This window comes from Alligator sinensis, unplaced genomic scaffold, assembly GCF_000455745.1.
Source record: "Alligator sinensis unplaced genomic scaffold, ASM45574v1 scaffold643_1, whole genome shotgun sequence".
In the NCBI taxonomy this organism is placed as follows: domain Eukaryota; kingdom Metazoa; phylum Chordata; order Crocodylia; family Alligatoridae; genus Alligator; species Alligator sinensis.
This window is the reverse complement of record NW_005842783.1, coordinates 103,074-119,627: the sequence shown is the minus strand read 5'-3', so window position 1 is coordinate 119,627 and position 16,554 is coordinate 103,074. Positions and strand designations below refer to the sequence as shown.

The following is a 16,554-nucleotide window of genomic DNA, read 5'->3' as shown; positions in this document are numbered from 1 at the left end:
ACATTTTTCACTATAGCCTTCGAACGAGGTCAGGACGTGTCCCAGTTTCTTGTGCAGTATGGCCCTGACCCGGCAAAGTGCTTCACACTACGGGTAACTTAAGATATGAGTAGTCCCAATGACAACTCCAATGCATACAAGTAAGTAAGCACTTTGCTGAATAAGGTCTACACAAGAACCTCATTATAACAGAAGGGATTCACTTAACAAGGGGGAGGCACAGGAGCCAATTTTGCTTTTTGTGAGAACCATCAAGATGGAATGGGTCAGCCTATTACCATCACAACTTTTGAGTGAAAAAAAGATGGTCAATAAAATGTTCAGTCACACAGACATTGGTGCAAAACAGTAAAACCATGCTTCCACACAAGCAATACCTCAGAGAAGTGTTTGCTATCTTGTATGCAGGCTATTCCTAACCTGCTAAACCTTGTGTTATCTTTTCTCTCTCAAGTTTTAGAAAAATATCAGCTTTGGATTCAATATAGAAAGTAATGAAGACATTCTCAGTTAGATATTTGTTTGTTTCTCTCTTCCTCTTCTCTATGAAGATGAAATGTCTCAATTTTTTTTTAATGACAGTAGATCCGAAAGTTATTTTAAAAAAATCCAAAAGCTTTCAGGATTTCCTTGTTTACAGTAAAACTTCAATGAAAATAAAATATTTGAAGTATTTAATATTTCCATTGATACATACATGACCCAGAAATAAAATGACACATAAGAAATGTGTGTAATTGTGGCCTAGATAAAACAAACACAAAATAATAGTAAAATCTTCCATCTGCCATTCATGAATAATGTATTAGTTTTTCAAGAGACATTTCAAAACAAATATTGACATCCTCTCTTTTTATTTGGGGTGAAATCCTAACCTGATGCAATTTGCCACATTTTCATTGATTTCAGTTGATTTATAATAAATGTACAGAAGTTGAGGATCCTGCATGTTTAAACTCCAATTTGCCTCATCATTATTTATAATGAAAGCTTGGGAGTTTGACAATATTGGCTACTGCATTATCTTTTATATGCATACTCAATTTGTTAAACCAAAGTTGTTTGTGAGTATGAAACTGCTGGAGGTTATTTATATACCGAAGAAAAAATGAAGTTATACATATATAGAGACTTTGCAAACTGACACACTATATGAAAATATAGTTGGGACAAGCTTAATCTAACCAAAATGAATGCTCAAAAGAGAGCGAGAGAGACTTCATTTGTAAAATTAAGGGGAAATGAGCATCTTAAGTATAACATTAGCTAGTAGAACAAATTTATTTACTGGGATCCAATAGTAAGAAAACCATTCTTTAAAGTAATGGCTTTTAGCAAACTATTTCCCAACAGACAGTTGGGGGGAAAGGAATGAAAAAAACCTAATGAAAAAAGGAATGAAAAACTTGTTTTGGAGTAGGTATTTCCTTCAGAACACTAATGGAGAACACACTCTTTTTTAACAAAGTATGAAGTTACAATAAATACATGAGGATGTGACAAATAAAGAGGCTAAAAGTATGTATAGGCACAGATAAGCAGGTAGCACTGCAGAGCTCTCACATTCCTACACTGGACTGCCCAGGACAAATGGAATGCACTTTTATTAGAATACATTAATACTGTTAAAATGTCAAAGGAATATAGTTCATAATGTTACCTTTCATGCTAGTTTACAACTGATAAATCATAAATTAGCTTCAATTATATATTTGGTAAATAACTGCTGATGGAAGCACCATCTATACCCTGAATACAAACCTATTTAATGCCACAGATGCCACGCCCTTTCACTCAGGCTAGTGTTGAACAGTTTGCAACATATGGATATTTTCCCAAATATAGCCCTTTGCCTGTTTATGAATATTGCCTGCAATATTTTAACAATTGCTCCTAATTCTGAATGGTTTGAACTATGCTCTCTGGGGGTAAATTTCTCATGCAAATAATTTGCAGACTGTACTCAACATTCACAAAATTTCCTATATATGTTTTGCTATCCAGGCCCGAATCCTACAAGTGACTGTACACACATGTTGTGGGGCCCTCTCAGACCTCCATTGACTCCAACGGGGTTCTCTAAAGGAGGAGCGATTTGTTTGCATAGAAATGACTGATGAGGGATTCAGTATAACTCATTCTGGTGGTCAAAGTTTTCACAGACTTTTGTGAAATGTACAGGTAGTTTCCCAAAGAAAAGGTGACTACTTCAGTCTTAAAAAAAGAATAAATTAATTAATACAAAATTCAGGCATAACTCAAAGCAATTTGGGTTTAGTACATATACATTTTCTTCGAGCCTCCAAAAATAGTCTGTGAACTGTGGCTCTTGCTGGTTCACAGACAAAAAATGCCTCTCAGCAACTATTACACTAGCTTTGGTCACTGAGTACCTGAATGGCCTCCTGACACTGAAACACCTTTGATCTCAGTAAAGCGTTATCTACTTGTGTAAAGCACCCCCAGACTTGGTTCCTCACTTGGATCACAGCTGTGGGAGACAGTGGAGCTAATGCAGCTGCCTACAAGCGTGAAAGAAATCAGATCTGGCACAGTCTGTTCTTTCAGGGGAAATCCTGTTCTCAGTCAATCAATGGCAAAAGTCCTATTGATTTCTACTATGATCAGGATTTCACCCTTACAAGTTGAGCAAAATTAATGTATAACATGTATAAAAAAATCCCTACTCTTTAGACCACTTAGCTATTAAACCCCAGGTAGATTTGGACAAAAACAGAATTGGTTGGCGGTGTTATTCTTGTCACATCACACTGCCTCCACCTATTCATATGTAAATTCATTTTATGATGAATGCAGAAATTTTAAACAATTCCATGCAAACTGTCACATGAGTTCTAATATAACCTGCTAAGCTTTCAAACTCTGAACAAATGATAGCTCTTACTTTCAAGCCAACTTTTCCATTGTCCTTGAGCATTCTCACAAGCATTGGGGATAGATTTAACTTTCACTCGTTGTTGGGGAAAATAGCCTTGGAGACTTGGTTTTGCATTCCAGGAGGTAGTTCATATGATAATGAACAGAATTAGCATTTTCCATATCACAAATAAAGTGAGTTTAAAAGACATTGAAAACACAGGCTGATTGTTTAATCATCTGTGGACAGTTTTAAACATTCCTGACTGACTCTGCTCTATTTTCCCCCCACAAATATGATTAACAGGTTTACAGTGCTGAGTTGGAATTTCTCATTTTCCAATCCTATTATAATTTTTTAATCTGAGACCAGCTCATCAAATAAAGCACCAGAATTCTAAATTTAGACACAAATAAAAATAAAGAGACTTATTACTATGATCTTTAAAAAAAAAAAATGTTGTTATCCATCCATATCAAAAAGATATCTTTTCTTGTGAACTAATACATTTACAGAATTTTGGCTTACCAGGGTAATTCTTGTGGGAAAGAAAAGTGATAGATAGAAAATTGCAAAGATGAAGTTCTAAATTCAAGGCCAGGACATAATCCTCCTCTCTTTGCATTCCCCACTTTGTGTTTAAGTATTAATCAATATTCCCCAGCTGTGTAAAGATGTCATTTTACCAACTCCGGCTATCAGAACTAAATTTACCTTATCACAAAGAAGGTTTACATAAAGGAAAGTTCTTGTAACCAGTTATTGTTATCGTTACACTGCCTCAGAGTTGATAGTCTACATTGCAAAATTCCCTTCTATTTCTTCTTCCTAGTTAAAGCTAGAAAGTGTAATGAAAACATGACCCAACCCAGCTGGACTGATTAGCTTAACACTATATATCCACTAACCTCGTATGGTTCTTTATGGGCTAGGTCATAACAGTGTCTGTAACTGGGCACTGAACACTGGCCTGCCACATTGAGACAATGACAAGTGCCCTCTACTGCAAGTCTAATGTTCTTCCTACTGGACTGTTCTGTTTTGTTTTCTTCCTTTACCTCTCTGCTCTGATTTTGTATCTGAGAACAAAATAGGCAATTAGGCGCAGAGAAAAGAAGAAAATTCCAAGTACGATGAAGTCCAAGTAAAGTTTGGCATTCTCTACATCCAGTTCTTTCAAGATGGCCTCTGATTTTTGAAAATGACAAGTATCATCTTTGTCGCAGTGAAGATCTTCTCGATCCAAACCATAGATGGAGAGAATGACTCCCTCAAAACCATACCTGAAAAGGAAAGGATGGATTACAAGGTAAAGCTATATATATAAAAATCATATTTTCTTTTAAAAGTTCCATTATAGAAACACTGAAGAGTTAAATACTACCCTCAGATACAAAGGATTACATCCTCAGTGACATCCAGACAACTCACATAGTGATTGACGGTAGAATTGCATCATTATTAAAAGAAACACAAAGTCAACTCTCCATTAAAGAATATATTTTTTAAAAGGATATCGGGATATAATCTGAGACAAAAACCAAAACAGTTCAGGTACAAGGCTCCTATTCTCTTCACATCAAACTGACTTGGCAGCTAGGTAAGATACACACAAAATGTGTTTAAGTAGACATTTCCTAAACCCTCTTTGCTCCCTCTGCAATGCATCTCTCCTGACCTTTTCACTTTGGAGAAAACCTATCAGTATTGGGTAAACTGACAAACATGATTTTATCCAGTGAATCTATTTGGAAATATGGAGTTTAATGCTAAGCAGCCTTCAAAGTGAAGTGCTGGCAGCCTCATTAGAGTACCGCTATGGACATTTTGTCCTTAACATTTGTCAAAACAGCCAGTCCAAATTTTAAGCAGACTCGCATAGTGTGCAATCCTATTGCATTTAAAACAACTGAACAGGGCATAAATTAGCTCAGATTCTTGCCCATTATATATTATGTACGTCAAAACTTTTCATATTTATTATGGTGTTATATTGCTTTCTAATGTGAAATAAATGTGGTATTTCTCTTCTTTCCAAACCTTTTTATATCTATATCTTTTTGGGTACCTAATTCTGCACTGCTGTGCATCCTAAAAAATGTGCACTGTAAATGGGGTAATGGAGCACTAGAATCCAGAAAAAATCCTAAGTCACTAGGCCCCTTTCCTTCCTGTACCTGACATAAGAGATGTAGGACATCCATTGGAGGTAGGCTGGGATGGTATCAAAGCTGACAAAGAATCCTGAGAAAAGAAGAACAGGGATCGCTGTGACAGGACCCACAAATGTTGCCACCTGGAAAAAAGAGAAACAGAGATGCCTTTACAGACAGCCAAAAGCTACATCTGGAAATGAGGTGCATCCTGCTTTTGCCTTTGTCATAGTGACTGAGAAAAGGGGGTCTTGAATTCAGCAGACATTCCCTATAGACAACTCTTCTGTCTTGGGCCAAACCCAGAGCCACAGCTGAAGCCCCTCTTTCCAGGATATGGTTTAAGCCTACTTTGTAGTTAGGGCTTCATTAAGGTAGTAGTCAAGCCACTGGCTGCTTCACTCCCCAGCCCCAGTGCAGATGGTCTGATTTATGGGTCTGACCCTGGCCCTGTGTGGCTTGCTGCCAGCTTCTATGTGGCTGTGGATGGGTAAAACCACTGCTGAGCACAACTGCAGGTCTCCATATCCCATCTCTCATTGTATTGTAGAATGGCATTAGTCCTATTCCTTGTATAGGAGACTGGCATATGACTGGCATTCACAAGAGCAAGATGAGCAGCAACTCACTCAGTGCTGAGGCTCAGAAAAAATGAGCTCATGTTAATAAAAAAACCCCCAAACAAACAAGAAAGCCAGGTTGTTTAGCTGTCTCTTTAATATACAATGTTGTCAAGGAGCCAACACAAAGAATTAGCTCCTCTTTTCTTCTGTCCCTCTGCCAGCGCGTCTCTCTCAGATTAACGGAACAAAATTGGCTAGGGAACCTGTAACAGCAATGGTGACAAGGTGTTACTTGCCAATGCCCAGGAGAGCAGGGTTCTCATGAGATCATGAAACTTAAAATGTCAGTACCTGAAGTGATGTGGAGGCTGCACCAATTAGAAGACCCAGTGACTGAGCCACCAATGATGTCATTGTCCCCAGGGCTGAGAACAGGACAAATCGAAGTGCATCGGAGGGCTGTGAAGTCATCCAGTATACAATGCTGCAGTAAGCTACAGGAAACATAATCTGCAAAAAAGATACTGTGGTTACTAAAGTACACAGTTAAATCAAAAGGGATGCAAAATGTTTGCTGTGGCCAATATAAACACTTTGAAAATCTTACATCCTAGCTACCCACATCTCTTAACCTTAAACACAATATTCAATGGAGCTTGTGTTCAGAGGAGAGTTAATAAATCCACCCTATCTTATCAAATCTATTAAATCCAGTTCCAGACTTTTATAACCTCCAAGACCCCTCCATCCACACCCACAAAAAGGGAAAAGTTTTCACATTCCTTGAATATTAATGTATTTATTCAAGAAAGCGCAGGTCAGACATGAGGTCATGATTTGAGTGGGGTCCTGCTATTTATTCAGAATGGAATATCCTGGCTTGAGCTTGGGTCTCATAAACAAACCACATGCTGTTTTTCAGTACTTATGAAATATGAATGTCTATACTGCTGACAAATAAAAAAAAAAACAAAAAACTCTGTGGCATATTGAATAGCTTACCTGAAAAGGGACATCAGCCATGGTTTTAGCTAGATAGTAAGCCTTCAGACTGTACCAGTAGTTCAGATGCTCCCTAAGAAATACTCCCATCTCCAAAGGAACTGCATGGAATAAACACTGATTACTTATACTGTTAAGATTGCAACATTTCTGTACATAATGATATCCTCCCTGTATACAACTCTGCAGCCCCACTGTGTTTCTGGAACTCTAAAACAGTTGTTGGATCAACAATACACTGAATCACCTCTGCTGAGGCATGGGAGATGTGTCTTGAGAGCAGCTCACAGCCTACATATTTGTATGCTCCTCAGATCATATGACTAGCCCTTGTGCTGACTTTCTTAAAGAAAAACTAAGTCAAAAGTTTAAAGCCAGAGGTATTCCATCTGATCACCAAAGGAGTTTAAAATGACTGCGTTAGAGAGTAGCTATGGGACTTCCAAAGTTCTGTAGAATGGGATCAAGCAAGATCTGAATGTCTCTCGAATGTTTTTTGATCACAGCATTACTATCAGTCCAATGCTCAAGAGCTCAGTCATCATTCTACTCTCCATCAATATGGACAGGACATAATTCAACATCATTAGCATCTTCTACATATGGTAAAGTGTAGCCCAGAACTAGAACAGCTCTAGTGTTACAAGTCAACACTGAGAAGCACTGGCAGAGCTGTTTTGAGGAAGATATGACTGGATGAATGTCACTATGTTTGTGTTCATCCAGAGCAATTAGTGTTACAGTTGAATGAATACAAAATTTAGCCTCTCACTTCAATTAAAAATTAAGACAAACTCAAACAGTTTTACATGAACTGGCAAATCCCAACATGTCAAAATAACTTCCTTACAGATAATTGAACACAGGTAATACTCACACGTAAGGACAGTTGGCATGAGAGCAGCAAACATAAGGAATAACATGGAAAAAAAGAGGAAGCCAGAGTTGCTCAGGACTTTCTTGGCTTCATTTCCAATCCCTAAATAGAGCAAGCCTATGAGAATTCCAATTCCAATATGTGATGTGATCCGTAAGTGTGTCAGGACCTAGAAAACAAGGGAAAGCAGTTGATCTGATCAGAATGTTTGGGTCTTGCACATAGCTTTCTGAATGTGAAGTCATGTAGTCAGTCTGAAAAAATCTTAAATATACACTGGAAGGAAATAGCAATTTCCTACCAGCATGTTGGGCTTCAGATATACCAGGATAACGGGTTTACTAATTTAATCCTGTCAATCAGGCACAGGGATAAATGGAACACAGAGCATTTTGCCCTCCAGGGCTTTGAAGGAGTCAAGGTAATTCAGGCCGAGACAAATGTTACACAATTACTCCGATATTGATTAGCTGTTGGTACTCTCTTTGCAATTCCATATTTCTACAAGATACGGCGCACAGCACTGAGGCAAGAAGAAAACCTGGAATAATCTAAACCTTTGTGTTTACACAAGAAGAAAAGTCTGTTAGTAAAAGCCACCAAATGCCCTGCACGAACACTTGGAAGTCATATATGTATGAGGAGATTATTATATAATAAATAAGATATCATTTAAAGACCTCTGTGTGGTAGTCTCTGTGCATTACCAGCAACATGTAAGAGGAAGACCAAACTCAATGACTGAATTTCCCTTAAAATGATGATTACTCTATAAATACAAGAGAGGCTAAACACCAGGAAGGAGAAGCCTTACTGTAACTGAAGAATGGTGGAGGCAGAGGGATGAATGGATAAGCTAGCCGAGATATATAAAAAGGTTTTTAATTAACCATTGAGGTTCTAAAAGAGTCAAAAAAAGAAAAGAAAAGAAAGAAAAGAAAGAAAGAATAAAGCTTACTATTCTTAAATAAAATGTCATTTTTTAAAGGGATTAAATCAGGGGTGGGCAAAATGCGGCCTGTTGGCTGGATGCGGCCCACCAGGCCATTTTATCTGGCCCGTGGGGCCCCCCCCAAAAATTAGAAAATTAATATTTATCTGTCCCTGGCTGCCTGTCATGCAGCCCTCGATGGCTTGCCAAAACTCAGTAAGTGGCCCTCCACCTGAAATAATTGCCCGCCCCTGGATTAAATGATGTTGTTGCCTGCAATACCTGAGGATTGGGCTCAATGATCCAAGAAGTCCCTTCCAAATCTATGTTATCATTACATGCTGTGTCCATTCCCAATTCCATGAAGAGACACATCAAAATGACATGAGTTTTGGGGTTTTTTCATATAAATAATCAAATGACTTTCAAAGTATTAAAAAGACAGTGAGGCTAAAATCTGCTCCAAATAAGCCTCCTAAAATTAGCATTGATGCCTCTCTGCAACTGAGCAGAGTTGAGCCATGCTCATATACCACAAGCTACTGTAAACTGCAAGAGGAACAAAGGCCTCTTGAAGCCCAGGTGAGAGAGACTGCCACTGACAGAAATCTGAAATGGGGAAGTGGTCCTGCCTCTCGCATGCACAGCCTTCAACTTTTCCAAGAGTAATCAACATCTCCAAAACAGCTGCTCAAAAGTAACAGAAGAAATTGTCTCAGTTATTGAGAACTCTTCCAAAGATTCCCACTTCTGTGCAGGTCACATGTACCCAAATATGTACACGAAGCAAACTGAGGTCTTGCATCAAAAATTGGCTAGTTACGTAGAGCTCAGCAACACTTTTTGATCAAAACAGTTTTTTGCCAAAGCATGCAGATTTGGGTTAAACAAAGCATTTCAGAAATTTAGGTAATGAATTGCTTGAATTTTTTTTTTTTGGTTGGCCAAACCAAAGTTAAAAAAAATTTAGAAGTCAAATTATTTTGTTTTTGTTTCAAAATCAATGTTTTATTAATGCATGTATTTCAATTTATTTTTAAAAACTGAAAAAGCTAGAAATACATTTTAATATTTTTATTTACTTTATTGTTTCTTCGGACAGCACAAGTAAAAAATATTACAGTTCAGGTCAATCTAAATTTTTGCCTTGTTTTCTGGTTTGGGCAGCAAACCAAAAGATCCATTATATGCACATCTTGACAGTTATGTCTACAAGTGGAAAATCTATCCCAATATTCTCTTTGTGACATGGCAAATAATATAAGCCCAAGTGTTCAGATGCTACACTTCACAGAAGCGTTTAGGGTATGAACAAACATCTCTTCAAAGGCTGAGCAGACAGATGTACACAACTCTAGAAGTGCTCCAAAAATGGTGCAACAGTTCCAAAAACCCTGTATAAAGCAACTACTATGCAGATGTGCTTCAAAATGAATTGCTTCCCACTGTCTATGAATGCATTACTGAGCATGATAGGAAGGTTCAGTCATCCAGCAACCTCAAGTGCTCTGTGCTAAACTTCACCTTCACCATGGGATAGGAAGGTGGGGAGAGTTAGACACTATGTTAATACGAACACTCCTGCTCACTCTTCCTCTGCTCACCCAGAGCATCCACCCTACTGGAACTGGAAGAATGGAGCCCCTATGAGCCTTACCAGAAACAGAAGATCCCAGAACTGGGAGATGGGATACAATGCTTCCCCACTGGAACTGAGATTTATGCCATCCATACCCCAATCCCCACATACCTCTCCTTTTCTGGTCTCCTGGTTCTATCAGGGTGCTGCTCTAAGAGCGCAGAGGCAGAGTGAACGGCAACGTGTTTGGCCTCATTCCTGGGAGACTAAGGGCTGCAGAGACACAGGTAGCAATGCTTTGAAGAGTTCCAGCTGAGAGGTGCAGGAGGGGTCCGCACACCTGTCTGTGGCTGAAATGCTGTTTTGAAGCATGCTGCTGCACTTGTAAGCACTTCAAGTGTTACATCTGTTCATTCACTTACATTAATGCAACTTTGCATACATTTTGCACTATAATAAGTGATGCCACAATATATAGGTCAGCAGAGATTCAAGCCTTAGGGGTGTTGGGTATGATTTTTCAGACAGTTCTGAGTGCCAGCAAAAAGAAATTATTCCTAATTATAGCTCTATAATTACAGTAAGAATAAAAATATCCATGTTCTGTAGCAATAGGCACCATGCTTCCTCTGAATGCTTTCAAACATGTTCTGTCACATCACAGAGATGAAAAGTGCCCTTGGCTACAGAAGCATGTTAGTAGGAGCCTTACCGAATCCCTCATGATACTGAGGAAAGTTCTTTTAAACAAGATGCAGAACTGGGTGAGGCAGCTGGCTGAGAAGCTGTGACAGCCTTCTGTGGATGAAGAATCCTGAAGGAACACACAAAGGAACAAACTAGCTGTTAGGGTAGCTTGTCACCTTTAGCTTTAGTTGCACCTGCTTGAGTGCTGAATTATAGTATTATTTAAACTTTTCTTTTATATTCAGCCTTATTTAACTATTGCTTAAGTTTTTGTAATACCTCATTATTATTTAAACTTTTCTTTTTTCATTTTGCCTGTGTCTACATTATCAGCTAGCCTTGAATTCACTTTCACAGGCAGCTTATGTTCCAGCATTATCAACATATGCATGTGAAATGTAGGCCTTGTTATTAGCTCTAATTAACATAACTTGGCACAAACCGACTAAATCAGAGGGATGACATGATTGGATATGTTTATGAAAGGTGATAAGAGGGAACCAACTGGACAGTGCCCAATTGTAGAGCTTTTGGAATTTCTGGTTTTGATGGACAGACCAAATTAGGAGTCCGGGGCATGCCCTAAGACACCAGTAATAGACCAAATTAAGAAGCGTGCATATGATGAGTTTGTTGGAACAAAGGAATATGCTGACAGGATAAAAACATGAACAGTATGGTGATCACAGGGAAATCAATTAACAATACCTGGAAATGAAGAGTCATCAAAGGAAAAAGCATAAAAAGGGGGCAAGAAGGAAGTCGTGTGTGTCATTGTCATACAACATCTGGACTGAAAAACAGCCATTACCCACAGACAATCACTGTGTGAGGCATATTCCACATTAAACTCTGGGTTGATTATGCTTTGGAGATCCTTTAGTGCCATAGGTGCATAACATTGCCTTCTCACAAAAAAAACTTATTTACTGTTCATCAGCAAGCGCCAACCCCACGCAGAAGATGAAGAGACCTTCCCCTATTTACTTAAGATTTAGATTCTTCCTATCTACCCCAAATTTCCCTGCTCAATTTTTAGGCAAGGTTTACCTCTTCAGACGGTCGGTGCCATAAGAAGGGGTTTAATTCATTTTCACCACCAACGTCTCTCTTGTAGTCAGTGTCACACATCCTCTCCCCCACTGCTCTTACAAGCCGACTGTTCTGGTCACCATATTCACCAGATGCAACCTCCATCACTACATAAACATTTGAAAGAGATATTAATCTTACATTAAAAACAGTAATGATAGGCTTGGCTATTGGGGCCCCAACCCCACAACACTGAAATCAATAGGAGTGTTGCCAGAACCAGGCCCTAAGTGCACAACATTTTTACGTAAAAGTCTTACATAGTCCTCCAGCTATTGTCAAATATAACGTTTTAGAGAAAACATGGAGAATGTGTCTGCCTTGATACTCATAAGGGACACACTTATGTTTCTTGCAGTCCCTACTGTTGTCTTGAAGCACTTAATGTCACTATAAAATACTGACGTATTGTTTTCACAAGGGCCAGGAGCACAGACACAGAGTTTCATTAAAAACCAATGGCAACAGCTGTGACACTTGTTCTCTCTTTCATCTCTTCTGATTTGACCATTTTAATTGGAAAAAGTCACTAATCAGTTCTACCACTAGATGGCATTCAAATTACTCAGCAAAAATAGGACAGTCAACCTACAATGTAAAACAGCAAAAGTATAAAAACAAGAAACACTAAAACCCATTGTTATTTCTATTTCTATTTCTAAAGCAAAATAAGCAAACTGAACAGCTGTTCCTTACCAAAATCTGCTGGATTGTGGTAGGTTGGACAATTTAAACCCAAATCTCTCAAGTAAGGGACTAGATTTAACACTTTCCCACGATAAATGCATTGACCTTGACTCAACACATACAGCTGAAAAACAAATGACAAGAATGAGAATGTGAAAAAACAGTAGAGCATTTGAACCTGAGTTCAGTGTAAAATCCAATGACCTGCTGTTTGAACTAGGGAAAAGTAGCAAGAGATGATTGAAGAGATTTGTCATCCTTGAATGTGAACCTCTTAACTAATGGGAAATGTCTGGAAAATTAGAGGTATTTGAAATCCAAAATGCTGTAAAACTACTTCTTCAGGGCTTGCTGTGTACTCATACAGAAATACATTCACCCATTACATAGCAGGTCGGAAACTATACAACAACCATCTTATCACCATAAGTGATGCATGTTATTGGTATGAAGTCATGGCTAGTGAATGCAGGGAGAGAATTTGGGAGAACAAGAAGGGAGATGCCACAGAGCAGTAGGAAGAAGATCGACTGTTCTTGGCTTTTTACTCTCTTTTGACTGTACTCAAACTCATTGCAAGACTGGCAGTCTGCAAGAGCTTCTTCACCTGCAGGAGAATGAGCTTTCTCTAAGCTCTCACAGTTTTAATTTAAATCTCGTAACAAGATTAATATAAATGTAAAGAACCCTGAACATGAACTGGCCACACCCTTTGTATGTTTAAGTACAGATTTTTCATGGACTCCATTTCTATTATTATTATTATTTTCTGGAGAGCATTTTCTTAATTTCTAGCGGCATAGCCAGGATAGGAATTTAGGGTGTGTACAGAAGTTGCTTTTTTGCCATTTAAAGTGCTTTATTGCCATGATTTAACAGAAGTGCATGGCTTTACAGAATTTTAAAAATGGGTACAGTGCTTTAAATTAACCCTAGTTAAATGAGGTATTAAATTTTACAGCACTTTAGCAACCTACAGTGTTTTAAATAACTACTGTACTCTGGCCAAATTTCTGGCATTTCCTCCAGTATCCCATGGACTTTATGAGCTGCTACCCGGCCTCGTGGCAGACATGTTGCCCATTCCCAGCTAAGAGGGGCAGTGGGGTGTGAAAGGAACATGCCACAGGTGAAAGCATCACACAAACACACACCCTGAAACTCTTTATGGATCACACACACACACACACACACACACACACACCCCCCCTCGAGACTCTTCATGGCTGGAGGGACCAGATGCTTGGACACACCGTGGGTGGGACACCCCAAGATTCTGCAGGGCTGGAGACCAGACGCTTGGAGCCAGGCTATCAACCTGAGTGTGAGCTGCTGCCTGGGCTTTGGCAGAAGTCATGCCCCTACTCCTAGCGGGGGGAGGAAGGGCAGGGAAGGCAGAAGGGTGGGGAAGGCGAGGGTAAGATGAGAGGCTGAGTGACAGCCTTTCATCCCAGCTCAGCTTTCTCCACTAGCCTGTCTCTGTCCGCAGTCTCCTGTAGCCCCAGGAGGCTGCAGAGCACACCCTGTCTCCTAGCTTGGAAAGTGCAGGGAGGCTACCGCACCACACCAAACACTGCACTTCTGCCATGTTTAAGAGCACTCTAAATGTACAGTGTTATGAAGAGTGCTCTAAACGACAGCACTGTAAAATATGCACAGAGCACTTCTGTACACACCTTTATCTTGGCAGCAATGCAGACATTAATGGTAAACTACCAGATACACTATAACAGGAGTTTTACACACAAAACAAGGATGGGAAAGGACCTGGAATTTAGCTGCATGATGACCATGACTTCTAAAATTTACCAAGTAACAAGAACAAAATCTAGAAACAAGTTCAGGAGTGAAAAATTCAAAGAACAATTGGATTTGTTCTGACCTATTGATTCTAGTGATATTGAGCTTGGACACAATCCATGGCTTTTGTACAGTCTAGAGTGTGCAGCAATACATACATACATACATACATACATACATATATTGCAATAAATATATAAAAATAAGAATTTCAGAATAGTACCTGATCAAATAGCTCAAACAGTTTTGCACTCGGCTGATGGATAGTGCAGATGATGGACCTGCCACCCTGGGCTAAAGCCTTCATCAGAGAGACAACCTGAAAACAGGATGCACTGTCTAAGCCGCTGAAAATAAACAAAAAATAAATAAAGAAATAAATAAAGCCTGTTAGATTTGTGGTTCTACATGCAACAGTTCAGAGATGTACACGTGCTTAGACTTGTGTTTTCAATCTTACATTGTCATCTTTTTACAGGTTGCGTCTGCATCATCCTACATGTCACTACACACTAGCCCCGTACTCTTATTTCTTTTTTCCCCTGTTTTTTTTCCATTACTTATATTTAATTAACATGGGAGCTGTTTTGAGGGCTACTTCAGAACACTTCCAGATTCTCTGACAGAGGTTTCCAAATCAAGATGTCCCCAAATATAGCATGCAAATTCACTTTTGTAGACCCTATGGAGCTCAGGTTGGTTACAGGCACCGAACAAACACTTAGGACAGAACGTGGCCCTAAATATATTACATTAAAAGAACATAATTCTCAAAAATGTTCAAGTCAATAAACTACTTTCATTTAAAGACGGACTATGTTATAAACTGAAGATTTTTTTCCGTCTCTTTTGGGCAGTCCTCTGGGATTTCTTGCCATCTCCCTCTTCCACTTTGTTTCTTCTGAAACAAACCATTGTAACCCCTTTACAACAGTATTTAATCAGCTAAGCTGCTCGTGTTGTATCTTGGGCCTATTCACCACTACATTGTACCACAATGTTATTATGCAAGGGTAACTCAATTGATATCTTCAGTATTATACCAGAGTAAAACTGGAGGAGAGCGGTGGTAAGTCAGAGCCTTTAAAATCATTAAGAAATGCCAGCTTTGCAAAAAATACAAGCTTACAAAGCCTGTTGCAATGAAAATTCTGGCACTTGTGCTTTAAAGGAAAGTCTTGGTTGTCTTCTGAGATGCTAAGAGGGACTAAAACATAAGTTGGTATTTTTACAGCATATACAGTTGTGAGCAGTTATTTTTTTTAGTTTTTAGCCTTGAATTACCTAGTAGGTTCATCAAAGAACATAACAGGGGGGTTATTCACCAGCTCCAAAGCAATGGCAAGACGCTTCCTCTGGCCTCCAGAAAGACTCCCAGTTCTTGTGTTGGCACATGAGAGCAAACCCAGAGCTGTCAAGATTTCCTTTACCTAGGGAAAAGATCAGCACAACATCACATATTCTTTAATCTGCCACCATAAAAGAACCATCTCAGCACGAGCACTGATTTTTATTTATTTATTTTTCGTTAGCAAGAATGAAAACCAACTGATCTTATATTATGATCCATAAAATGAAGCCCTCCCCAGCATAATGTAAGGACAGATGGACTTGAACTTCTACTAGATTACTAAGGGCTCTGGAGCATGTTGTTTATGATTCTACCTTCAATTTTGCTCACTTTCCCCCTAATGACTATTCCCAGTGGGGTTCCTTGATTTGCAATAATGACTAGCATTTAACCTCACAGCTGGATGTCAGAAGAACATTGTCAATTATGAACATAGCCAAATAAACATGCTTTCTTTACATTTGCTATCATTCTTGTGAGATGCTCCACCTGCACCTCCAAAATCTCAAAAAGTACTTTTCCAGGAAACCATATCTGTTCATTGTTGATCCTGTCTGCCTCCCGTCACTGGTTAAAGTTGTCTGTATCGGTTGCCTCTGCTCTCCCTAGCATCTCTCAGTGCCTCTTTCCCACTGTGCCACTCCCAGTGGGCTGGCCTGCTGCTCCCACCACATCTACTTCTTGCGCGATGTACCTTCTCCTACTGCTCCCACTGTCTCCCGCTCTCCTCTGCTCCCGTCTTCCTTTTGGCATTGTCACTCTCATCGCTAGTGTCTCCACCATTGCTCCTGTTTTCTTCCTTTGCTCACCTTCTTTCTTCCTTTCTTCTCCACCTTTGTCTACTCTCCATCTGTCTCCAGATGCTCATTTCTGCTCTTCAACTCTTTCTTCACTTCATGCTTACTTGCCACTGCTGCCATTGTTTTGAGCTTTGGGTCTCCCTCCTCCATTCCT

General features: G+C 39.2%; 1 protein-coding gene across 1 annotated transcript in view; it reads right to left on the bottom strand.

Moving 5' to 3' along the window:
• Positions 1-706: 706 nt before the first annotated feature.
• ABCG1 (ATP binding cassette subfamily G member 1) overlaps positions 707-16,554 on the bottom strand; it is a 67,937-nt gene continuing 52,089 nt past the window's right edge. The window contains exons 7-16 of the mRNA XM_025217064.1: positions 15,534-15,679; positions 14,473-14,596; positions 12,459-12,573; positions 11,721-11,869; positions 10,696-10,797; positions 7,474-7,642; positions 6,597-6,697; positions 5,946-6,104; positions 5,056-5,174; positions 707-4,161 (exon numbers count right to left, since the gene is read on the bottom strand). Coding sequence (XP_025072849.1) covers positions 3,933-4,161; positions 5,056-5,174; positions 5,946-6,104; positions 6,597-6,697; positions 7,474-7,642; positions 10,696-10,797; positions 11,721-11,869; positions 12,459-12,573; positions 14,473-14,596; positions 15,534-15,679 — 1,413 coding nt within the window. The 3' untranslated portion in view covers positions 707-3,932. The remainder of the gene's footprint in view (positions 4,162-5,055; positions 5,175-5,945; positions 6,105-6,596; positions 6,698-7,473; positions 7,643-10,695; positions 10,798-11,720; positions 11,870-12,458; positions 12,574-14,472; positions 14,597-15,533; positions 15,680-16,554) is intronic.